We start from the raw sequence: 23,430 nt of genomic DNA, 5'->3' as shown, positions 1-23,430 counted from the left end.
TAGGACCTCGGTCTCTGCAAGAGGCCTTGCCCTGCTCCACCCGTGAGGCCACCCTGGATCCTCAGCTGTCTCTCTTACGGCTGTGACTGCTGCTTCGTGACCCCCCATGTACTTGCAGCTGCTACAGTCCTCCATTGTGCCCCTAAGTAAACAAGCCTCAGACAGAATAAAACTGTTATTGTAGGATCAACATACAGGAAGCCTATTTGGCTGGGCTTTGTTTGGGAATGGATAAACTACTCCAGGCAGGCCTCATGCCCTCTGAAAAAGTGCCCCCTGGACCCCACACTATTATTGCTAGACCCGTCCCCAAAAAAGCCCCTAGGAGGTGGTAACAGGCTTAGCCGGGATTCTGTAGGGACCTGTCACACCAGGACTAGGAGCTGCCCTCTCTCAGGGCCAAGGTTGCCTTCAAGCCTCTTCCTCAGGGCAGCCTTCTGTGACCTCACCCTGCTGCTACCCCAACCCTAGTCATCCTTTCACGTTCTCGTTGTGGTCACGTTGAAGTTGCATGCAAAAATTATGTGTTTATCTCGTTAATGGCTTACTTCCCCCTGGACTTCTGAGTGGGTCTGGGTGTGTTTTGTTCCCTTCTGAATTTCCTGAGCCTGAGGTAGGGCCTGGCACATAGTAGGTGCTTGTAAGCCTCTGTGAATGAATGCATACAGGCTCTGCTGGTCGGCTCTGGGTGCTCTGTGAAGGGTTCCTGGTACTGGGCCCCAAACCTCCCAGGACCATGTGAGGCTCAGGGTCTCCTTTGGGCAGTGCTGGGTGGGAGGTGACACCTTTGGCAAGGACAAGGGTGTCTGTGCAGTAGTGCCCGTGTGCTGTGCAAGCCCGGAGCCGCCCCCCAGATGCGCCCTCTGAGAGCAAAGTGTGCGTGGCTAGGAGGGCCACCATCAGGTACTGGGGCCTCTGGGCCTGCCTTCCCAAATAGGCCTTCCTGGAAGGCGCAGGCCGGTGAGACCATTCCCCGACTCTGCGCCTGTCGGTCAGTGTCAGAGTCCAGCAGCATGTCAAGGCACCAGGCCCACTTGTTTATTTGCCTGCATGCCTTGAATCTGTCTCTTTCAAACTGAGGGTCAGCGTCACTACCGCGCTGTACCTCAGGTAGGTCGTGCGGCTGTGTCTCTGATCCTGGGTGTCCTCAAGGACCCTGGCCATTTCTCTCAGGAGAACAGCCCACCTCTGGGAGACTGTCTGTGTCACTCAGGGAGTCTCTGGGCTTCTCTGTTGGTGACTCTCCAGGTCCTCCCTTGCCTCTGAGACTCCTCTGACCCCGCAGGCTCCGGTTCAGGGTGGCTGAGTCAGTGGGAGGGGTGGAACGGACATGGCATGGGGGACGGGTCTGCTCACACTTATAAAGGGACTTACTGGGTTAATCCCAACTGTGGGGTTGGGGTCCTCAGTGGGGCTTCAGGCCACCCAGTCCAGCCCCACAGCTCCCCAGGCAAGCCCACATCCTTCCTTTTGGGCGAACCCCCTCATCAGCCCTTCCTGACCAGCCCCCTCTTCTGCAGCCCATGCTCTCTCAGCTCAGAGACACTTTTCTAGAGTCACTGCCTCTAGTTCCCCTGAGGGAACTGGAAGTAGAACTCCCCAGAGTCTGTCCTCCAAGTCTGGCATGGTGCCTACAACCCTGGTCTCCTCTTCCAACTCATGGCCAGCAGCTCCCCGCCCTCAGCCCTGGTCAGCTTCCCCAGGGCTTCCCTCCCCAGTCGTGGGCAATTAGAGATGGCTCCCCTGGCCCTCCCATCCTGAGTCCCAGAATGCCTTCCTCAGGTCTGGCCTAGCTCAGTTGCTTTCCCCTTCTTGTACTCTACAGCCCTGACCACCAGGTGCCCCCTGGAAAAAGCCTTCAGCTGGGGGAGGGGCCCAGCGTCCCCTTCCCCACAGCCACCTGCCATGGGCAGCGTGCTTAGCCTGGCGATACAGTGGCAGTGCGTTGGGGGGCTGTCTGGACACAGGCCCCTTTGTGCCCAACCCTTTGGCTGCTTGGTATGAGGCTCAGCTGCTCCCAGATCCTCACCCAGAGGGGACAGGGGAGGCTTTGGAGGGGCTGGGGCTGGGGGGCTCTCAACTCGAGCTCCCTCTCAGTGTCTCACCTCTCAGATGCTGGCAGTATGTCCTCAGGTGGGCTGGTGCCCCCGGCACAGGGTGCTGGGGGCTGGTGAGGGAGGCCCCGCTTGGCACCCTCTGGCAGCCACTCTTCCCTCTGTGCTCCTCTGCCAGGCCTGCCTGCAGCTTCTGTCAGCAGAGGGGAAGCCCAGGGCGGGGGTGGGGGCCTGGAGGGTCCATGGTGTCCCCACTAGGGGAGGCCTGAAGGGTCAGGCACCTCATGCCAATGCCTTGCCGATGGTGGCTTTTCTCTTGTCTGCACAGAATGGTTCTATGCCCGACGAGAAGGACCACAGCCTCCAACGGGGCAACTGGGGCAACCAGATCGAGTTTGTACTGACGAGCGTGGGCTATGCCGTGGGCCTGGGCAATGTCTGGCGCTTCCCATACCTCTGCTATCGCAACGGGGGAGGTACCCAGTGGGCACAGGGCAGGGACCACCCACATGGACAGAGCCCAGCCACCATGGCCCAACCACCCCCTTCCGGGACAGACCCCACTCCAGACAGGCTGGCCTCTGGCCCTAATCTCCTTTGTCCCCACCCTGGCTTAGGTAAACTTTACCCCCTGACCTTGGCAGCCTGATCCCTCGAGGGGAGAAAAGGTAGAGAGGAAAGCAATCCAACCTCCCAAGTCTCAGTTTTATACCCCCCCGCATTTCAACAGCCACCCCCAAAATGATTCGGGGGATATTTGAGGACCTCATCAGCTAATGTATGTGAAATTGCTTGGTTAAGTCATCAATTCCCACCCAAACGTTGGCAGCTCTAGGGCCTGGGTTCAGCTCAGAGCAGATTTCCTGGGAACCCCTGTCAAGTCCAAAAACAGGCCGTGAGCAGTGTGCCTCAGACTGAGGCTCCAGTCCAGGGCATGGCACACCCTCCTGGAAGCCCAGCCAATTGCAAAGGTTCTGCTGTCGGGTTCTGAGCAGGAACAGGGTGGGATTCCCCCAGAGCCAGCCCTGAGCCAGCCCTCTCCCTGCCCACCAGGAGCCTTCCTGGTCCCCTACTTCATCATGCTCATCTTCTGCGGGATCCCCATCTTCTTCATGGAACTCTCCTTCGGCCAGTTTGCAAGTCAGGGCTGCCTGGGGGTCTGGAGGATCAGCCCCATGTTCAAAGGTGAGGCCCGGATGGGGTACACACACACACACACGGGCCTCGGGGGGCCGTGCTGACTCACCCATCTGTATAAAGACTGCCAACCTCTATGGTAACCGGGTGTTGACCCGAGGTCCACATCAGTGACCAAGGCCAGGGACACATGCTGGGATCCATTGTTTACTTGGCCTCTACCCTCTCCTCCTACCACATGCATACACAAAAGCCCTTCACCCGCTCCCCCACTCAGCCCCCAGCTCACTCCTGCCAAGGCTTTGACCTGCCCCTTCTGTGGCCTTCCATGAAAGCCTGCCCCTCAGGCCCTTCAAAATTAGCTTCGCATCCTTCAGCTAGGTGTGTGAGGCTGCTCCTGCCCCTCCCCTCCGCCAGGTGTGGGCTACGGCATGATGGTGGTGTCCACATACATCGGCATCTACTACAATGTGGTCGTCTGCATCGCCTTCTACTACTTCTTCTCGTCCCTGACGTCCGTGCTGCCCTGGACCTACTGCGATAACCCTTGGAACACGCCCAACTGTGTGAGCATGTTGGAAAACCCCAACATCACCAAGAGCACGCAGCCTTCTGCCATGCCTGGCAACATCTCTCAGGCACTCAACCAGACCCTCCAGAGGACAAGCCCCAGCGAGGAGTACTGGAGGTGAGGCCCCCATGGGAACTGGGCTTCTAGGGGTTATCCTGGGAGCCTATCTTCAGCCCTCCCTCTTCGCCAAAGGGCAGTGGTCTGCAGTCTAGGGAGGGTGCCAGGAATAGAGCAGGGCAGGCGTTTGGGAAGAAATGTAAGGAGCTCGCAGCCCACTTCAGGAGAGGCTGACACACAGGCTTTGTGAGTTTGTGAGCGTCCTTACACAGCAGCATCAAGACTCCAGCAGTCGGGTCAAACAAGGAGGGTCGCGGCAAAGAGGGGTGGCTTCCTGGTAAGCAGAAGAGCACAGGCAGAGGCCCTTAGTTGCAGATGAGCCTGAGGGAAACCGTTGTGACGAGGGGTAACAGGTGTGTGGGAAACTCACCAGCCATGTGGTAGCCTACAGGGAGTAAGTGACCTCTTGGAGGGCTTACAAGAAAGAAGCGTAGACCTAACCCTGCAGAACCAAAGAAGAGCTGTGGAAGTTTCCTGAGCCCAGAGCTGTCATTATCAGGCTGTGTTTGGGAAGGGCAGCCTGGCACCCCTGAGCTCTGTGCTGACAGAGAACGGAGTCCCGGGGCTGGCTTGAAGGGAAGCTGTTGCTGGGGGTGTTTGGAACATCTTGTCCCAGCTGGGTGGGTGTGAGGGCCCAGCAGGACATCCTGGAGGAAATTCCCCACGTCCTGTTGAGGAGCTCATGGGAAGAGGGCTTTGTGGGCTGGTGGGCAGGCCTCGTTCATTCATTCCACAAACATTTATGGTGTCCACTCTGCTGGGCCCTGTGTGCCCATGGGGTATGAATGGCCCTGAGACCATGCCACGAGGAGGTCACAGTCCAGAAGGGAGATGGGTAGTTAAAGCTATTTGGGGCAGGGGCCTCAGTGCAGGTATATGCAGGGATGTGGTGAGGGCAAGAGCAGGTGATTGAGAACACTTCCCATGGACTTCCCTCAAGGTCCAGTGTCTAAGACTCCTGAGCTTCCAGTGCCTCCACTGCAGGGGGCACAGGTTCAATCCCTCCTCAGGGAACTAAGATCCCACATGCCAAGCATGACACGGTCAAAAAACAAATCATAAAAAAACCCAAGACTTCTCAGAGGAGGGAGAGAGGAAGTATAGAAGGATTGGGAGACATGGGCAGATGAGCTGCAGCCAGGAGGTGGCAGACTGGAGCTGGGGTTGGGAGCAGGTAGGACAGAGTATTGGGACAGAGGAGGCCAGGACATGAAAAGACACAGGGCTTCCACTGCCGGTCAGAGGCTTCAAGGCCTTCTCCACGCTGTGATGGAGAGTCAGGGCTGAGCAGCGGAGGTCCCAGGGACACTTGAAGTCCTAGCACGTCCACGTCCTCTAAACCAAGGGCCAGCACTCAGAGCCTCAGGGCCCAGTGTCCCTGGGCTGCTGCTGCTGCATACATGCTCAGTCGTGTCTGACTCTTGGCAACCCCATGGACTGTAGCCTGCCAGGTGCCTCTGTCCATGGAATTTTCCAGGCAAGAATACTGGCATGGGTTGCCATTTCCTACTCCAGGGCATCTCCCTGACCCAGGGATTGAACCAGTGTTTCCTGCACCTCCTGCATTGGCAGGCAGATTCTTTACCACTGAGCCACCTGGGAAGGCCATGTGCTGCGCTATAGATGTTCAAAGATGGTTAAGATATGGTCACCGTCCTCAAGACTCATGGTGGAGACCATAGAGCCGTTGCCTTCCAGTGAGGTTTGGGCAAAAATACCTCTGGGCAGATTCAGTCATTCAGTCATTGGATGGGTCATTTCCTGAGCACCAAGTAGGCACTGAGGACTGTACTCAGAGCAGGGACAGAGCGGGGACTAAGAGACTCCACCCACTTAGTTATTCTGCTACATTTGGGGCATGGTGTGGACTGGACAACTTGATCTAGAGAGAACCTTCTGGAAGGTTCCAGAAGCATAAAACCCGGAGAGGCTCCAGAAATTATCACCCCAGGGGCTGTCTTCCAGGGTGGGGCTACTGCTTGGCAAAGCTCAGGAGATTTTATCCAGTGCAATTAGAGGGGAATTTCCCTCCAAGAAAACTAGCCACGGGTCAGGAGGTCCACAGGATGGCCCGCTGAACTCCACTGCTTGTCCGGGGCTGGAGCCAGGCCTCCCTAAGGAGCCGCAGTCCCAGGTAGGACTCCTTCCCTTCAGGATGGCTCTCTGCTGCCCCCTCCTGGAGAGCCTAGGGAACTGACCTTTGAGAGGGCTGCTCAACCTGGTTCAGCGAGATGAGGTGAGCAAGCACCCCCATTTCTGGGCACCTACTATGTGCTTCTTGTTGTTTAGCTGCTCAGTCGTGTCCAACTCTTTTGCAACTCCATGGGCTGTAGCTCTCCAGGCTCGTCTGTCCATGGGATTCTCTAGGCAAGAACACTAGGGTGGGTTGCCATTTCCTTCTCCAGGGGATCCTCCCAACCCAGAGATCAAACCCGTCTCCTGCATTGGCAGGTGGGTTCTTTACCCCTGAGCCACCAGGGAACTATGTGCTAGGCATATTATATGATATCACCCCCATTTTCAGATTCAGAGACTGATTCCCTGATGTTAAGGAACTAGGCCGCAATGCTGTGTCAGGATATACATGTATCAGGATATGCATGTGTCAGGATATGCATGCCCCGCTGTGCCTGGGGCCTAATGTGAATTAGGCTGATGATACTCTGCAGGCATTCTGGGCCCACAGTCCCCAGCGACCCTTTGGAAAGCTGCACAATCTCATTTGAGCCCCACAGCAACCCTATTAGATAGTGTGTGCCGGTTTTATAAAATATTCCCATTTTACAAGTGAACAAAGCAAATCAAGAGAAAGATGGACTCCTCTAAAGGAAGAAGAGCTCCCAGGGCAGATTTCTGAGCCCATGTCTGCCTTTCGCCCACCCTTTGGCCTCCAGCCTTCCCTGCCTTCACCACGTCTTTACAGCATTACCTTACGGTCCTCTGAGAGCTGATCTGATGCCTGCCAGGCAGGCCCTAAGCTCAGGACCATGCCCTCATCTCCCCAGAAGACACCTGACACTCAATGGGACTTGGATCCCAGCACCCCTCTCTCAGTGTCTTCATGCCAGCTCCGGAGCCACACAGACCTCACTCAAATCCTGGCTGTGCTACATACCAGCTTGGCCTTGTGAGATCACCAAACCTCTTTAAGTCTCAACTGTTCATCCATTAAGTGGGAGTGGATACAACATCATTCTTGTTATTATAAAGATGTAGCAGAAATCACTAAGAACAGTGACGGGTGCTCAGTAAGCACAGTGATAGCCACTGCTAGAGATGCAGTGAAACAGATGAGTGTCCTGTTCTCAAGGCATTTACCATCTGGTTGGGGAAATTAAAAAATTATGCAGAATAAGTCAAGAGATATTATGTGAAAGCCAACTTGTAAATATGTGTGGTTCCAAAAGTTTTTCAGTTAGTTGTTTGGTCTCAAAAGCACATGGTCCAAAACCAAAACCAAACGTTAAATATGGTGCCATAAAAAGAAAGAGTTCAGAAGATTAGCTTTCCAAACTCTTTAAACCCTTGTGTTGTATGCTGAACTCTTGCAATAAGAAAATAATACAAAGTACTACCAGTGTAACATATGTAACTAGACAAAGCTTTTAGAGAGTCTTTTGAGCAAGGAATGGGTTCTTTACTTTGAATGCTGGTGCTTGACCCGGTGGCTATTCTGGAAGGCAGAGCCTCCCATCATGACGTGCCCCAAATAGTATGCCAGTCCGGTCGGGCTTGGGCAGCCCAGAATCTCCAGCCCTAATGCCTTCAGCTTTGGGTGACCTTGTCTATTTGCCCCATGGGCCCAAACTATTTTTTTCTGCATGTCCCAAAGGGAAAAAGACTGGAAAGCACAGCCAGCCGCAAGGGTCCAGGAGCCACTCCTGGGAGGAGGGGGTGGATCTTATTCATCCCTTTATCTTTGGTTCCCCCATGGACTGAGAGCCTGGAAAGTTTCTGACCCTGATGGCGGTCAAGCGAACCAACACAGAGGCAGGAGTTTGGCAGAAGAGGGATGTGTTGGTCAGCGCCCTCTGCAGTTCACAATATGAAGGGCAGCCTAGGAGAATATTGGAGGCAGAGGAGGCCTTGCAAGTGCTTGCAAGTCTGACAGTCCGGTGGGCTGAGCAAACAAACAAATCCTGGACCTGGAAACATTGTCCCATGAGGGACCAGGGTGACCACCCATCACAAGGTATTAAACATGTTTTCATGAGGTTTGAGAACTGAGTTGGAAAAAAAAAGTAAAAAGAGCTAAGATTAGAGGACAGCCTATGAGCTATGCTGAGAAGTCTTCACTGAAAGAGGGGAAAGAAAGGAGCCCGCATTTTTCTAAATTTATCTACAGATTATCCTAGGTTGAAGTTATGATGCCCATGTTAAAGATAAGGAAACTGAGGCTCAATAGTTTGTCTCTTGCTCACCAGTTTTAGCCTGGACAACTCCAACAGCCAAGCCAGTCCCCCTCCAGATACTCCCCTTTATACTTCCCAGTCAATTTTCCATGATGTTAATTCATTCATCCATTCAGCAAATGCTTATTGGGCATGGCTCTGTGCTAGGCACTTTGCAAACCACTGGAGGGATATGCGAATGAACAAAACAGACAAAACCCTGCCTTCATAGAAGGCAGATAAACTGAATAGTAAAATGTACAGTGCGATAGAAAGAGACATACACTGGAGGAAAATACAGCCAAGAACGGGGTAAGGTGTGCCAGGCTGGGGCTGGGGTTGCAGTTTTAATCCCGGTATCCAGAATAGGCCCCTTTGCAAAGAGGACACCCAAGTAAAGATTTGAAGGAAGCAAGGAGGGAGGCAACCATGTCGACAAGCCCAGCTGCGTAATTTGTGGGGCCCAGGGCAAAATGAAAAGATGGGGCCTCTTGTTCAAATGTGTTCAGAATTTCAAGATGGCAATGGCAGGACATTAAACCAAGCACAAGGCCCTTCTAAGCACGGGGCCCTGTGTGCCTGCACAGATCTCACACCCATGTGGACATGGGTCTGGGGAAAGAGTACACCAGACAGGGAAGAGCATGTGTAAAGGCCCTGAGGTGGGAGTGGGCCCGGCACATTTAAGGAACAGCAAGGAACCCGATGTAGCTGGAGAAGTGAGTAAGGGGGGAAGGAGCAGGAGGAGAGGAGATTTGAGAGACGGCAGTTGGGAGATAGTGGATCATGAAGGGCTTTAGGCCACTTTATGGACTTTGGTTTTTCCATGGCCAGAGATGGGAGCTGCTACAAGGTTTTGAGCCAAGGAGAGGCCTTGAGAGACCTCTTCTAAAAACCCTCCAGAAGCTTCTCTTTGATCTCAGAATAAAATTCAAAGTTCTGCATCTTGACTTCACAACTTCTCTTGATCTTGTTCCTTCCTATCTTTATCCTTCTCTGTTCCCCTCCCCTTCTCCTCCAGCCTTCCTGAGTTACTGACATGCCCAGGCAGTTCCTGACCCTGACTTACTGACATGCCCAGGCAGTTCCTGTCCTGCTGCATCATGACCTGACCCTGACCTGTGCCCTCAGCCTGGCATATGCTTTCATTTCTCTTCACCCACTTTTTCTCCATCCTTCAAACTTTGGCTCAAGCTTCCCCTCTTCCAGGAATACTTCCAGTGTGTTCCTCCCCATGGGGTTAAGACGCTACTGGCAGTGCCCACAATACCTGATTTAGGTCAATATGCCCAGCAAGGGCTTGGCACATCAACATCCAGTAGATTGAAGAAACACAGCTGGCATGGCATAGGGCTCCAGAGAGAGTCATGCATACTCAGGAGAGGAATTCAGGTTCAAGTCTGGGCTTGTGTGCTCCAGAGTGTGTGCTAAGTCACTTTAGTCATGTCCAACTCTTTGTGACCCCATGGACTATATCCCTGCATGCTCCTCTGTCCATGGGATTCCCCAGGCAAGAACAGTGAAATGGGTTGCCATTTCCTCCACTAGGGGATCTTCCCAACCCAGAGATCAAACCCATATCTCTTACGTCTCCTGCATTGACAGGTGGGTTCTTTATCACTAGCGCCAGCTGGGAATCTTCTGTCTTTTCTCAGTACTCCACTGCCTCCCTCTGTTCATCAGAGTTGGAGGACTAGTGTTTGTGAAAAGATCACAGAAGGCTTCCTGGAGGAGGTGACACCAGATAGGGAACGTCCAGTCTGGAGGAGAGGGGCTTCCTCAAGGAAAGGCCTGGGCCGGGTCTGAGCAGGGACAGGGAGACCTCCACACCCTAGGGGTTGAGGAAGGTAGCCCAGGCCTGGCGTGTGGCCTGCAGGCGCCCTCAAGGATCCTGGGAGAGGCAACAGGCAGAGAGGCCTGGGCAGGCTGGGGCTGGGGCCTCACCAAGGCTCCCACCTCAGACAAGCCGGCTGCTGGGCCTCCGTGAGAAAGGAGGGAGCTGCCAGGCTGGGCCCTGGGCCTTGGGAATGTGTTGCTGGATGGTGCGGCTGGCCCTCAGTGCCAGAGTATCCCCTTCTAGTTTCTGCGTGCTGAACCTGTCGGATGACGTTGGAAACTTCGGGGAGGTGCAGGTGCACCTCCTCAGCTGCCTCCTTGTCTCCTGGGTGGTCGTCTTTCTCTGCCTCATACAAGGGATCAGGTCTTCAGGGAAAGTAAGTCCCCTCCCTCCAGGATCTGTGCCCACCCAGAAATATCCTGCCTCCCTGCCTGGTTTTGTGTGTGGAGGCGGGGTGGGGGTGTGATGAAAGCATGTAGGAGGGACCAGAGGACCCGTGGTGGTTGAGGGGGCAGGTTGAGGGGTGGAGTGGGACGAGCCCAGAGGAGTCCAGTGGGGCCCCTCTCACCCCCAGGTGGTGTACTTTACGGCCACATTCCCCTACGTGGTGCTGACCATCCTGTTCTTCCGTGGTGTGACCCTGGAAGGAGCCTCCACGGGCTTCAAGTACTACCTGACTCCACAGTGGGACAAGATCCTGGAGGCCAAGGTGGGCTGTGGGTGGAAGGTGACCTGGAGGGACGGGGAGGGGCAGAGAGGCGCCAGCCTCTGACTACAGCTCCTCCTGCAGGTATGGGGGGATGCCGCCTCCCAGATCTTCTACTCGCTGGGCTGCGCGTGGGGCGGTCTCATCACCATGGCTTCCTATAACAGGTTCCATAACAACTGTTACCGGTGAGAGTCTCTCCGCCAGCGCTGGGGCTGCCCCCTGTTCCTGCCCTCTCTGCAGCCTGACTCTGCTTCCCCCAGACCCATCAGATCCAGAGCAGCCTTCTGGCCTGCCAGCACCCTTCCTTCCATTCACAGCCTGGAGATGCTGGCAATGCCGGGTCTGGTTCCAGTCACTGCAGAACAGAGAACACTTAGGCAGAAGAGAGAAGGGGTGATGATAGTGATGCCCCAGGGGTCTGTAAGGACTCAAGAGCCTCACGCCCACTTATAGAGGCCCAGAACAGACCAGAGAGGAGATTGGGGGTACTTTTGTTCCTAGAACTTTCCCTGTCTCCAAGTCTGCTGGCCCAAATTGGGCAGGAGGAACTAAGCTGCATGTCCTGACCACGTGTTTCCCTCCCCATTAGAGACAGTGTGGTCATCAGCATCACTAACTGTGTCACCAGCGTCTATGCTGGCTTCGTCATCTTCTTCATCCTGGGCTTCATGGCGAATCACCTGGGTGAGGACGTGTCCCAAGTGGCAGACCACGGCCCAGGCCTGGCCTTCGTGGCATACCCAGAGGCCCTCACACTGCTGCCCATCGCCCCACTCTGGTCCCTGCTCTTCTTCTTCATGCTCATCTTGATGGGGCTGGGCACTCAGGTACGAGGCATGGGACTCGGGCCTGAGGCTTAGGGTGGGAGGAGGCAGGGCCAAGAGTAGGTCCTTGCTCTGATGGCCGTGTCCTGCAGTTTTGCCTCCTAGAGACGCTGGTCACAGCCATTGTGGATGAGGTAGGGAACAAGTGGATCCTACAGCAAAAGATTTATGTGACCTTGGGCGTGGCTGTGGCTGGCTTCCTTCTGGGTATCCCCCTCACCAGCCAGGTAAGAACCAAGGCAAAGGCTGGGCCGAAGTTGCCAGGGTATGGGGTGGGGGGAAGATAGCAGAGAGAAGGGGCCCATAGCCTCAGCCACCCCCAACTCAGCTGCCCACTGGCCCGTAGGCAGGCATCTACTGGCTGCTGCTGATGGACAACTATGCGGCCAGCTACTCCTTGGTCATCATCTCCTGTATCATGTGTGTGTCCATTATGTACATTTACGGTAAGTGCCCAAGCTTCCACGGCCTCCTGAGTCCCAGCCCCTGGCCTGCTCACGCTGTTCTGTGGGCTGCTGACCTCCCTCTGTCCAGGGCACCAGAACTACTCCGAGGACATCCAGATGATGCTGGGGTTCCCACCGCCCTGCTTCTTCCAGATCTGCTGGCGCTTCATCTCACCAACTATCATCTTTGTAAGTTCCTTGCTGGTCCCTCCCCTGCTGCCCCATGGTGAGCATCCTTCTCTTGGGAACCAGCCAAGGAAGAGCACGAGCCCATCCATTAGGCCAGAGCTCCCCCTGGGGCTCCACACCCACAGCTCAGGTCACTGGAAGTCTGAGTGAAGCTGTACAGGGTCAGACAGGTGTGGAGACTCAGAACCACCCAAGCCCTGGCCTTGGGTTAGGAATGGAGCACAGGGCCCTGTATTTGATGGAAGACAGTGCCCAGCTTCAGAAGGGGAAAATAGGCTGGCAGCAGCTGAGAGCCGGCCCTCCCTCCCTGGTATAAATCTGCCCCCAGAGGAGCCTTGGAAATCATAACTGACCTTGGCATTGGCCTCTGACAGCTTCACTGAGCTCGTGTCTCTAGTCCCTCATAGCCGAGGTGCTTGGAGTGCTCAGGGTATGTGGTGTGAATGCATGTTCCAGAAGCAGGCTGTGCAAGTCAGGTATCAGCTCAGGATCCAGGACACCCTCCTAAGCCACCTTGGAATAGGCTGGCTTGGGAGAGGGAGTTCTGGGTTTTCACCAGTATTCAACACCTGTAAGATAGACCCCCAGCAGGGAGTGGAAGTGGTGGAGGGAAAGCCCACCATGACCAGGAACAATATACTAAGTCTCGTGATACAACTCTCCATGGTTTCATTATTATCCCCACTTTACAGATGAGGAAACTGAGGCCCTGGGATGTTAAGTAATTGATCCAAGGTTATATAGCTTCTAAGGGTCAGAGCCCTCATGTAAAGCAGGTGGTCTGATCTGGAGCGTGTGTGGCCCATGCTGCACTAGAAACAAGTTTAGGAGGAGGAGTGGTCTGTGGACTAAAAACCTTCTGATTTTGTTCCTTTATGATCAGGGTGAGAAGTCGGGGGTGGGGGGAGGGATTTGCTAGTGTAATGGCCCCTCCACAGAGAAGAGACAGGGCTGTCTCTGAGTGATAGAGGGGTCAGCCCGATGATCAGGGCAGTGTCTGGAGTCGTGCCCCCCAGTCGTGCCAGTTCCTCTGTGCCCCAGAGAGGTCAGCACCGGATTTCCACATTGGCTCATGTTTCTGGAAAAAAAAATAAAAAAGGCCCCTGAGGGCTGAGGCCTCCATCACTTGGAATGTGGGATCTTCCCAAGCCTGGCACAGGCACCAGCTCTGGCCACTGGCTCAGCTTTGAAACAGGAGGAGAGGAAGTGTCCTGTAAGTGGTGGGAGGGAGGGGAGGGCAGACACCACAGCCAAACGCTGTGCCCTCGGGGGTTATGGCTTTGGCCCAGGACCTGCTCTGGGGGAGCTCATCCTCCAGGGCTCCCAGGAAGCTGCTGCCGTGTGGGGAGACCCAGGGCACCACCCAGGCAGGGCAGGAGGAAGGAGGCAGCCTGGGTCCGGTGTCTCCAGGAAACTGAGGCAAAGCCCACAGCATCCTCTCTGTGCTCAGAAAGCCAGGCTGGAATCCCCTCGGGTGAGGAGGCCAGGCTCTGTGGACCGTGTGCTTCTGGGCTGTTAGCTTTCTTTTGGAGGCTTTACTTCTTCATAGTGCTGAAAAGATTTTTTTTTTTTAATAAATTCATCCTTCTATCAGTTCAAATCAAGAATTTGTCCACACATTAGATCAGGCTCTAGTTCCATTCAGGAAACTTGTTATAAGCTCCTTTAAGTGCAGCATCCCCCGGATGCAGGTCTTGACTTCTAGAATTTAGTCACTAAAAAGGCTGGAGGGGCCTGAGCTCCAGGATGTGGCTGAAGGCTTTGGAGGTGTATGCTGAGGCCTCCTGCCAAGCAGCACCCATTGTTCCAGGCCCTCCAAGTGGCCCATGAAACACCTGCCCATCTTTCTGCTTCCTGTAGTATTTTTGTTGCTGCAACCCTAGGCTTTATTTCTGGTGTCCCTCAGCTCTTTCCAAAGCGGTTCCTGAGAGCAGCCCCTGCCTGACACGGTTTCTAGGCTTCGGAGCCTCCCCTGGCTGTCCACTGCTTCTCTGCAGCCATAGACTGGCAGGACTTCTCCCTTTCCTTTTTTCCCCATTGCTCCCACCTCCCTGCATAAGTCAGTTCAGATCAGCACATGAGATTGTGCCGGGCGCTGTGCTGGGCACTGGAGACCTAGAGCTGATGCAATCCAGGAGCTCCCAGGTCTGGAGGAAACATTAAAAAAATGCTTCAATTCAGTTCAGTGGCTCAGTCATGTCTGATTCTTTGTGACCCCATGAACTGCAGCACGCCAGGCCTCCCTGTCCATCACTAACTCCCGGAGTTTACCCAAACTCATGTCCATTGGGTTGGAAATGCCATCCTACCATCTCATCCTCTATCATCCCCTTCTCCTCCTGCCCTCAATCTTTCCCAGCATAAGGGTCTTTTCAAATAAGTCAGCTCTTCGCATCAAGTGGCCAAAGTACTGGAGTTTCAGCTTCAATATCAGCCCTTCTGATAAACACCCAGGACTGATCTCCTTTAGGATGGACTGGTTGGATCTCCTTGCAGTCCAAGGGACTCTTAAGAGTCTTCTCCAACACCACAGTTCAAAAAATCCTTAGTAGATGGAAAATGCCATTGAAGCCTTAAAAGCCACAGATTAGTCCTTACTTCAGCAGGCAGTGGGTGGCCGCTGCAAGTCTTTGAGTAGAACTGACTTCCAAGGGCCACGGCAGCTGAACAGTTTCTTGCCTGCTTCAGGATTATTCAGAAGCCAGACCCCTCCCCTTCCACAGTGTCCACCTGCCCATCATACCCTGGACCCCTGGTGCCATCAGCTTCTCCCGCTAAGCAAATGTTGATGTCACCCCTGCCCTCCCTGAAATGCCTCTTTCTAGTCTGGGAAACTGGAGAGGGAGGGGAGCAGTGCTGATAGGAGGCCTAAGGCCTGGGTAGGGCTGGGCAGGACTCATGCCCACTCCCAACCCCCACTCTTTGCAGTTGATTCTCATCTTCCTGGTGATCCAGTACCAGCCAATCACCTACAACCAGTACCGTTATCCAAGCTGGGCCGAGGCCATTGGCTTCCTTATGGCTCTGTCCTCTGTTATTTGCATTCCATTCTACGCCCTGTTCCACTTCCAGAGAACAGATGGGGACACCTTCCTCCAGGTGAGGGGTGGGGGCAGGGGCAGCCAGGTGAATCAGAAGAGGGTGGATGGATGGATGGCGCTCCAGGGCTCCCTTCTGATGCACTCTGCCCGCCCGTCCCTCCCCCATGCCTACCTCTCCTGCAGCGTTTGAAAAACTCAACAAAGCCAACCAGAGACTGGGGTCCCGCCCTCCTGAAGCACCGAACAGGGCGCTACGCCCCCACCATTCCACCCTCCCCTGAAGATGGGCTTGATGTCCAGCCGCTGCACCCGGACAAGGCCCAGATTCCCATGGTGGGCAGTAATGACTCCAGCCGTCTGCAGGACTCCCAGATGTGAGCTCCTGGGGGGAGTGCCCCACCCCCACCCTGTGCTCCCAACAGAGACTCGGGAGACAGTGGAGAGGTGTCACTGCCTGCCCCCACCATGCCCCCCAGGGGTGGCACCTGTCACCTTGGCCACCACTGCTAGCACGGTCATTTCTGCTCATTTCCCTAGTGTTTACAGGTCCTTTAGATGCCAAGATGGCAGCTAGAGGGTTTGGGTGATGTAGGGGTTGCTGGGGGGCCCAGTAGCACTTTGGAGGGGTCTCAGGTCAGGTCCCCAGACACCTGCTGGGCTTCCCATGGCCTCTGATGCCCCCACACTTTGCCCTGAGCTGAGGTTCTGGGTGGGTCCTCTACCTGTCCCTGTCCGTGAAATCTTCGGCCTCCTGACCAGTGTTCCCGCCCTTGGGGTGGACCCCAGCCTCTGCTAATTCAGATCTTCCTACCCCAGGCTAATTCAGATCTTCCTACCTGGAGGCAGGGAGGTGGAGGCGGGGGCTGTGCAGTTACTGGTCAGGCTGTGTGGCCTGGCCCTTTTGTCTTATCTATGGTTGCTACCCCCTTGCCTTGGCCTCGGGCCCAATCTGTCTTCCAGGAACGCCTGCATGTCACTCGGCAGCTCTGAGGTCCCTGCACCTCCTTCCAGCACTGGCTGTCAGGGCCTGCCCGGCAGAGGCCCATGACCCAACAACCTGCCCAAAGAATTCGTTTCTGGGGGTTAGGGATGGGGTGATGCTCAGCAGGAGGTTTGAGCCCAGAGCCCCGGGGAAGTGGACCCTAAACGACACCCCATTGCCCTACCACCACTAGGCTGAAGCCCAGTCTTCCCGAACTGGGCTACCCTTGTTCACGTGCCAAATTGAGCCTGTTTGCCCGAACCACTCTCTGGAGCCAAAACTCCTTCCCCCAAGCCCTGCAGTGTCTGTGTGTCCGTCCTCCCTGCAGTGACAGCCCTGGAAAAGCCGCCTCTAATCCTCTGTAGCAATAACAGTGCGCCTCCCACCCCCAACCATCTGCGTACCATTAGGATTTTAAGGTCCATAGGTTTTAATGAAATTTCTATTCCTGTTTCTGAGCTGCTGCTGTGCTTTGTCTGGGTCCTCCAGGGGGACAAGAGTCAGGGCTGGGACAAGACCTCCTCCTGCCAGGCCTTTGGGGGGATGCCTGGGAGGAGAAAGGCCAGAGGCTGTGACAGGACCGGACACTGAGGCCCTGGTGAGAAGGTACGGTGGGGGCCAGACAGACAGACAGCAGTGGAATCCTGGGGAGGGCTCATCCTAGACTAGATCTGAAGTGGGCTGGACCCTGGCAGCTGAAATCAGTAGCAGACAGGATGAGTTCCAATGGAAGCTGAAGCCTCCTTCCTGAACAGCCCTTCATGTTGGGCCCTGGGGTGCTGCACTGGACATCAGAGTAGAAGCTGGCCTTTTCCCAGGGAGGCACTGAATCTTCCATCCCCAGTGGCAGGTGGTAGCCAGGCTGTGAAGTTTGGGGCAGCGCTCCAGACGGGGAGCGGGCAGGAAGCACTGGAGAAGCCTGGCCCAAACTCCAGCAGCCCCATGGAGGCAAGGCAGGAGTCCAGTACTCTGGCTGAAGGACTCCAAGGGCTGTGGCCTAAATGGGAGGGAGTAGCTGCAAGGGGGCCGTGGCCTGCCCCTCAGCCTGCCCCATCCAGCTGTCTGTCTGCTCTGGGTTACCTGTGGCTGGGGGAGACATAGGAAGGCCTCAGAGGTGCCCGAAGCTCCTGTTGCATGGCTGCCTTCTGTCCCTTTAGCTCTGGAGGAGAGGTTCTGCCTGAGACACAGCGCCCTGTCTTCCAGGCTGTGTTACAAGAGCAAGGTGGGATGGGGTGGGAGCGGAGCGCTGGGTGTTCTGGGGCCTGCTAGGGTCCTCACCTGCCAGGGTGGGCTCTAGGCTTGCCTCAGAGGGCCGAGGGGCCCTTGAATACTCATCTTCCAGGCAGCGCTGCAGGGAGAGCTGGCTCAGTGCCTGGCTTTACGGCAGGGGTGGGACAGGACTGGGCAGGGTGCCCAGGCCAGGATCCCCACAGCGAGGCACAGGAACCAGCCCGTGCAGTCTCTTCCTCCCAACAACCTGGGGGCACTCCTGAGAGGAACACCAGCCTCTCCCTGAAAAGCTGAGCTTGGCAAGGGAGTGGCAGGCCTGAACCCAGACTTGGGGAAGAGAAGGAGGCAAAAGACCTAGGCAGACCCAGCAGTTGATCTGAAAGTGCTGAGCTCGGACTTAGGGACTCAACTGGAATACAGGTTCACATACTTAAGGATCACACGCATATGTGCGCACACAGGAAAAAGGGACCCAGGGTTCACACAACCTCTGCAGGCACAGACACACAGACATATGTGTGTGAATCTCATGCCCTGGGTAAGACACTGAGGCGTCTACACTCAGCAGAAGGGCTGGGGGCGGGGCGGCCCAGGATTGCAGCTCACCTGCAAGATGGGAATCTCCCTCTCTAGCGCAAGGCACTCTTCTTCCAGGAGGGCCCGGGGACATGGACAGTGCAGCACCGGAAGCAGTGCTGCAGGCCCGGGTCTCAGCAGAGCCCTCCACTAGGTCCCCACCCCCAGCCTCCCCAGGAGCCTCCTCTAGGCCCTCCTATCTCAGTCCACCTCTCCCTCTGCTGCCCTCATGCTGTTCCAGCACAGCCCTGCAGCCCTGCCAGCCTCTTCCTGGGCAGGGTGTGTCCTCTCTCCTTGCCCACCTCCCAGTGCTTACCCTGAGAAGCAGCATTCTCTCTTCTACACGATAGGACTAGACTTACGGGTCCTCCTGCCTCCATTCTCTCCCGCATCACAGCCCCACCCCTGCTTTAAAAACTCTTCTGTGTCATCTCTTCCCCACCTCCCAGGATAAAAGTCCTCAGGCCAAGGCCCGTGTAGGCATCTGTACTTGACTGATTCCTGGCAGCAACCTCATCAGCATCCTGCCCTTTCCACCTCTCAGCCCCTCTCTCCTGGGTCTCCCAGCCAGGTGTGTTCCCTCCCTTCTCCTCCCAGTAGTCCCAGTACATCAGGGTCCATCCGCAGTCCCACCCTCCCTGTCTCCACCCCCACTGCACACACTTGGGGGCCTCACTGCAGGTGTCCAGCAGCCTGGTCAGTGTGGGACACGTTCAGCTGGTCGCCTGGTCAGTGTGGGACATGTTCAGCTGGTCCTTGATGACGCTGAGGTCCCAGTGACAGTTGCTAGCAGATGAAGTCAACTTCACTCTCCCATGCTACTTCACCCCAGGCCTTCAGGACAAAATCACCATTTCTCCTAGATAATTTTGTGCTTTCTCACAAAGGCAACACACGATGGTACTAAAAGGAGGAGATCTGGAGCCTGGGATTGCACATGGGTTCTGCCTTTTCCTATGTGTGAGTCTGGGAAAGTCAATCATCCTTTTTGAGCTTTAGTATCCTCATCTGCAAAATGGTGACACCACCCCCTTTATAAGGATGTGTGAGACATAAGTTGCTACCATTCAGTGATGAACACGCTGCTGCTCATTTATCTCATTCAGTCCCTAGCCCTCTCTAACCCAGTCCTCGCAGCCTGCTATCCCAGCCTGAGGGACAACTGGCCCCTGGATGAAGTCCTTCCTTCCATTCATATCTGCGTGTACTTCTTCCTCTTCCTGCAAAACACTTCTTTTTGTATCTGTCTGGAAGTCTGTTCCTCATACTTTAAAACCAAGATGGAACCAAGCTCTCAGGATTGACACGTGTTTCCTGGGCTTCTGCAGCCCTCATGGGCTGACCTCTACCACAGGTGGCTGTAGAAGTGTCAGTCCCAGACCAGGAACTCCTCTATGCCCGCAGGTGGGACCTACCAGCTGGCTGGGGTCCCTTTCCTAGCAAGGACAGATCCCGCCTCTCCTACTACTATACCTGGGTTCACCAGCTCTCATCTGGAACATCTCCTGTTCTGGCAAATCACGCCTGGGCTCCTCCAAGGCAAAGCACAGGACGCTGAGGCTATACTGGACCCACGCATGGGTCTGGTCCCTGCAGAAGATGCATAAAGGCAATTTAGGGGCTCCTTCCGGAGAACCACAGGAAAGGCGACCTTGGCCCCTTGTCAGTTGCCAGGCTAGCCCATCTGAATTCTGGAGACAGGGCTCAGACCCAGGTCTGGAGCTCCACCAGCCCTCACAGATGGCCTTCTGGCAGAGACCTTGGAGCAGCTGCTGCAGTTCCTGGCACACAAGATCTCTTAAGAGGGGCGGTGGTGCCAGAAGGGAGGAGAGGTCAGAGGTGGGGCGCGATCCAGAGGCTTGGATAGATCGAGCCTCTTGGAGCAATGATTGTAACATCACTACCTGCAAGAAGAGCTGGGGCACCTCGGCGACTGCGGAGGGAAGTGAAGGGAGGCAGGGAAGCTGGGTGAATGAGGGGCCGGTCAGTTAAATTGGAGAGGGTTGGGGGGACAGTGAGATCCGACAAGAGCTCGAGAGTTACTGGGGAGGGCTAAGGACCCGTAAAAGGTGAGAAAAGCATCCAAGTCGTGGGACAGGTCTGCCGTGGGGCCCACCTTCCTACGCCCCACCTCTGCCTGTAGCTCCAGGCTCAGATTCACTGTCGTCTCCCCTAGAATCCTCTTCACTTCGGGCCGCTCCGGGAGCGGAACGTGCTCTTCCACCAGTTCCCACAGTGACTGGGAGTCCCTAGGTATGGCCCGCCCGCGCCGCTGCCCCCCAGACGCGCGGTCGCTCATTTGGACCTGCGGGACCGCAGCTCGGAGCGCCGGGTTACCGATATACTGCTATTTGCCCAGGGCCGGGCACACCCACTCACGCCTCGCCAGCTTCCGGGTCTCACAGGCCACGCCCCCAGCCTGTCCCTCGGACAGGCCTCTCCCAAGCCTCATTCCGTTCGGTCGCCCGTCCCCACGACTAGAGTTGCTCGGTCCAGAGCCGCTGGCCTCTGGCGCTCTCTTCTGCTCTACTACTGACCGACTGTCGGAGGCCAGGGTTTCAGGTCGCGGCCCCAGGAGCCAGGAGGCCCTAGCCCCGCCTCTTCCGCGCGGCCGTCACCTGGGAAACGGGCCCTCTACTCAAGCCCCGCCCCCAGAGGGCCCCGGCCCCGCCCATTCCAGGGCTGTGCCGGCTAGCAAAGCCCAACCCACAGCCGTGGTAGGTGGTTTCGCAGTGTCAGCCATGCTCATCACCCAGACTCCAAGCACCTTTCATCCCTGGGCACCTTTAGACTCCAGGGCAGGTGAAAGAACCGAGAAATATGAGTCCGGTGGGTTTATTACTTCCATGCCTTTTCTTGGGCAGGAACAGACTAGGCTGTTCAAGGAAGACAAGTAAAGGGGGGGAGTGTGGGAGAAACCGGAGGAGGGGAGGAAGGCGGTAGGTCCAGGGGGACCAAGGGACCAGATGAGCAGCGTCTCACGGAGCCCCCCTTGCTTGAAGCCAGGGTTGCAGTGTGAAGTGCAGGGAAGCCTGCGGTGAGCTCCTTGGGGTCTCGGCGGGCTCTCTGACCCTCGACGCCCCGCTCCCCCTCCCCCCACCCCGCTCCCCCTGCCCCAGCGCCCCACTCGCTCATTTTCCTGGCTGCTCCTCTGCACTTTTCCTACCTGGTTCTGTTTTCCCCGGGAGAGATGCAGAATGGGTTCATTTCCTGGGCTTTCCTCTCCTGAGGTCTCTGAAAACAAGCACTTAAGTTTGTATAAAAAAGATAAACACAGGGGCCCAAAGCAGGTTCCCCAACAACATGGATGACAGGAGAACGCTGGAGCTTTGCCAAACACCGAGACCCCAAAGTGCCAGTGCTCGGAATGATTGGTCCAAACTGCTGTATCAGGGAGCAGGAGGAGGCTGGTCTCCTCTTTGACTCAGCCTCAAGCCCAGGACCGAGACTGTCCAGAGCCACCTCCTCCATAAAGAAACTGCCTCCCAGTTCCCAGGACCCACCATTTTTCAAGCATTTGAGTCACGGTGACCAGTAACTACTGTTGTTTCAGCCGCAGTTAGGAGCTGGCCCCCAGGTTGGTCCTCCAGCCCTCACCGGTCTGGTTCAGGCGTAAGCAGCAGAGCAGGCATGTGTGACTCTGCCGGGGTTCCTGCAGCCCCAGGAGTGAGCTTGGTCCACACACTGGGCAGGCTGTCAGTACTGGGGCTCCGGGAGCGGCCCTCATCTAGAATGGTGATGTCCAGGTGCATGGACACCCCAGCTCTCTTGCTCTTCCATTGGGACCACCCAGAGGCTTGTTGTACATGGTCTCCAGTGGGTGTCAGCTGCAGATGTGGGTGGAGAGACCCACCCGTCTCCGTGGCCCAAATGGGACTCCTCCTCTTCTGTCCCACTGCCTGCTTCCTTACATAAAGATGATTCCTTCCAAATAAATGACTTGACCTCGACTCCTGTGTCAGAGTCAGCTTCTGGGAGGAACAATCTGAGATGGCTGGTTGGCATCTGCCCAGCAAACACCCCTCCCTCCCCACTGCTGGGTGGGGGCAGCCCTGATCTTGTCCTGAGGAGCTGCGCCTTCACACAAGTTACTGATCAGACCCACAAGACCCCACCTTCCTCTCACTGTGGGTGGGCAAGTGTCCCAAACCAGACCCACTGTTGGAATAGGAGATCCAAGCCCATTGGAGCCAAGATGAACATGCAGGAGCCGCCCTGTGATTGGGGAGTCCTGATGTCGTTCCCATGGTCCCCACTGTGCCTTCTGGTCCCGGGGCTCGCTACAGACTCTGTCCCTTTCCAGGCTGGTTCAGGCTGGCTCTTTAGGCTTCCCTTCAGTTCTGAGTGCTACACTGCCTGTTTTGGATATGCAGCTTCGGTGTCTTTATGAATCAGAGTTGGTTTCTGTTCTTGCAACCCCAGAGATCCACAAGAAAACCTCCAGTGAAGGAGGCTTGGTATCAAGGTGGAGATTCATGGAGGTTTCAGTTAGGTGGGATTGCCCCCAGAGCAGACCCTAAACAAGATCTCAGGTGCTGGTGGTTTGTAGAGTGGTGATCACAGGGCCTGGGCATGCTATTAGAAAGCCCAGGCTCTTAGCTCCAAGCCAGCCTGTCTATGCTCCAGTGGGTGCCAGGGCTGTGAAGCTGTGGTCTTATCCCTGATATGCTATCATCCCCCTGGTCGGGGAGAGGGAAGGCAGGAAGAGAGAGACTGTGGTCCTCGTTTGCTACTTCATCCTGGTCGTGGCACTTCCTTCCCTGAGCAACAGCTGAAGCCAGTTCCGTCTTTCCAACATCTGCAGAAGCGGCCTCATTACAGTCTCCTCAGAGACCTGGGTCTTCCAGAGCATCCTGCCAGGGGTGCTCACGCTCCACCTCTGGGCAGGGGTGGTGGTGTCCGGCAAGCCTGCTTGTTCGATGCAGGTGCTTTGTCCATGTGGTGCATTAGTGGTCTCTTCTGCTTTTCTAATTAAGAAGATAATGCTTCTTTATGCTCTGTTTATAGTGCTTTTGGAGAAGGAAAAGGCTACCCAGTCCAGTATTCTTGCCTGAGAAATCTCATGGACTGAGAAGCCTGGTGGGCTACAGTCCATGGGATTGCAGAGTCAGACATGACTTAGCAACTAAATAACAACAAATAGTGCCTTATACTCAGTTCTGTCTGTTAATATCACCGGTGGTGTTTCAGGCTGCACTAACTTCAGGCTATTGCTTTGTGTTCCACTTGCAGGGAAGAGGCCAGGTAGAGCATCATCAGTCATCCCTACAGGAGGTGAGGAAGCTGGGGTGTCTGTGGATCAGCTCCCCCTCCTTCTCCAGGTGAG

General features: G+C 55.7%; 2 protein-coding genes across 13 annotated transcripts in view; one reads left to right on the top strand and one right to left on the bottom strand.

The window, feature by feature from the left end:
- Window positions 1-16,756, top strand: part of LOC129625549 (sodium- and chloride-dependent glycine transporter 1-like) — a 34,795-nt gene extending 18,039 nt beyond the window's left edge. For 6 of the 12 annotated variants that reach the window (XM_055544045.1, XM_055544043.1, XM_055544040.1 and 3 more), the window contains 13 exons: window positions 2,383-2,530; window positions 3,108-3,239; window positions 3,609-3,879; window positions 10,351-10,483; window positions 10,682-10,816; window positions 10,898-11,001; window positions 11,406-11,643; window positions 11,733-11,867; window positions 11,987-12,086; window positions 12,175-12,275; window positions 15,204-15,374; window positions 15,500-15,690; window positions 16,277-16,756. In XM_055544045.1, the coding sequence (XP_055400020.1) occupies window positions 2,383-2,530; window positions 3,108-3,239; window positions 3,609-3,879; window positions 10,351-10,483; window positions 10,682-10,816; window positions 10,898-11,001; window positions 11,406-11,643; window positions 11,733-11,867; window positions 11,987-12,086; window positions 12,175-12,275; window positions 15,204-15,374; window positions 15,500-15,690; window positions 16,277-16,364 (1,947 nt within the window). In that variant the 3' untranslated portion in view covers window positions 16,365-16,756. Of the gene's footprint in view, window positions 1-2,382; window positions 2,531-3,107; window positions 3,240-3,608; window positions 3,880-10,350; window positions 10,484-10,681; window positions 10,817-10,897; window positions 11,002-11,405; window positions 11,644-11,732; window positions 11,868-11,986; window positions 12,087-12,174; window positions 12,276-15,203; window positions 15,375-15,499 lie in introns of all 12 variants that reach the window. The other 6 variants (XM_055544051.1, XM_055544050.1, XM_055544052.1 and 3 more) reach the window with 4 other exon arrangements.
- Window positions 16,713-21,856, bottom strand: LOC129626173 (coiled-coil domain-containing protein 24-like). Its single transcript, XM_055545376.1, has 10 exons — window positions 21,702-21,856; window positions 20,476-20,644; window positions 20,236-20,409; window positions 19,833-20,008; window positions 19,578-19,694; window positions 18,822-18,890; window positions 18,135-18,207; window positions 17,577-17,646; window positions 17,379-17,457; window positions 16,713-16,845 (listed from the first exon to the last, which is right to left on the bottom strand). Exons 1-10 carry the CDS (start codon window positions 21,854-21,856, stop codon window positions 16,713-16,715), a joined length of 1,215 nt encoding a protein of 404 aa, XP_055401351.1.
- Window positions 21,857-23,430: the final 1,574 nt, after the last annotated feature.

The sequence above is a fragment of the Bubalus kerabau genome, chromosome 13 (genome assembly GCF_029407905.1).
Source record: "Bubalus kerabau isolate K-KA32 ecotype Philippines breed swamp buffalo chromosome 13, PCC_UOA_SB_1v2, whole genome shotgun sequence".
In the NCBI taxonomy this organism is placed as follows: domain Eukaryota; kingdom Metazoa; phylum Chordata; class Mammalia; order Artiodactyla; family Bovidae; genus Bubalus; species Bubalus kerabau.
The sequence above is the reverse complement of the archived record's forward strand: the minus strand, read 5'-3'. Positions and strand labels throughout refer to the sequence as shown.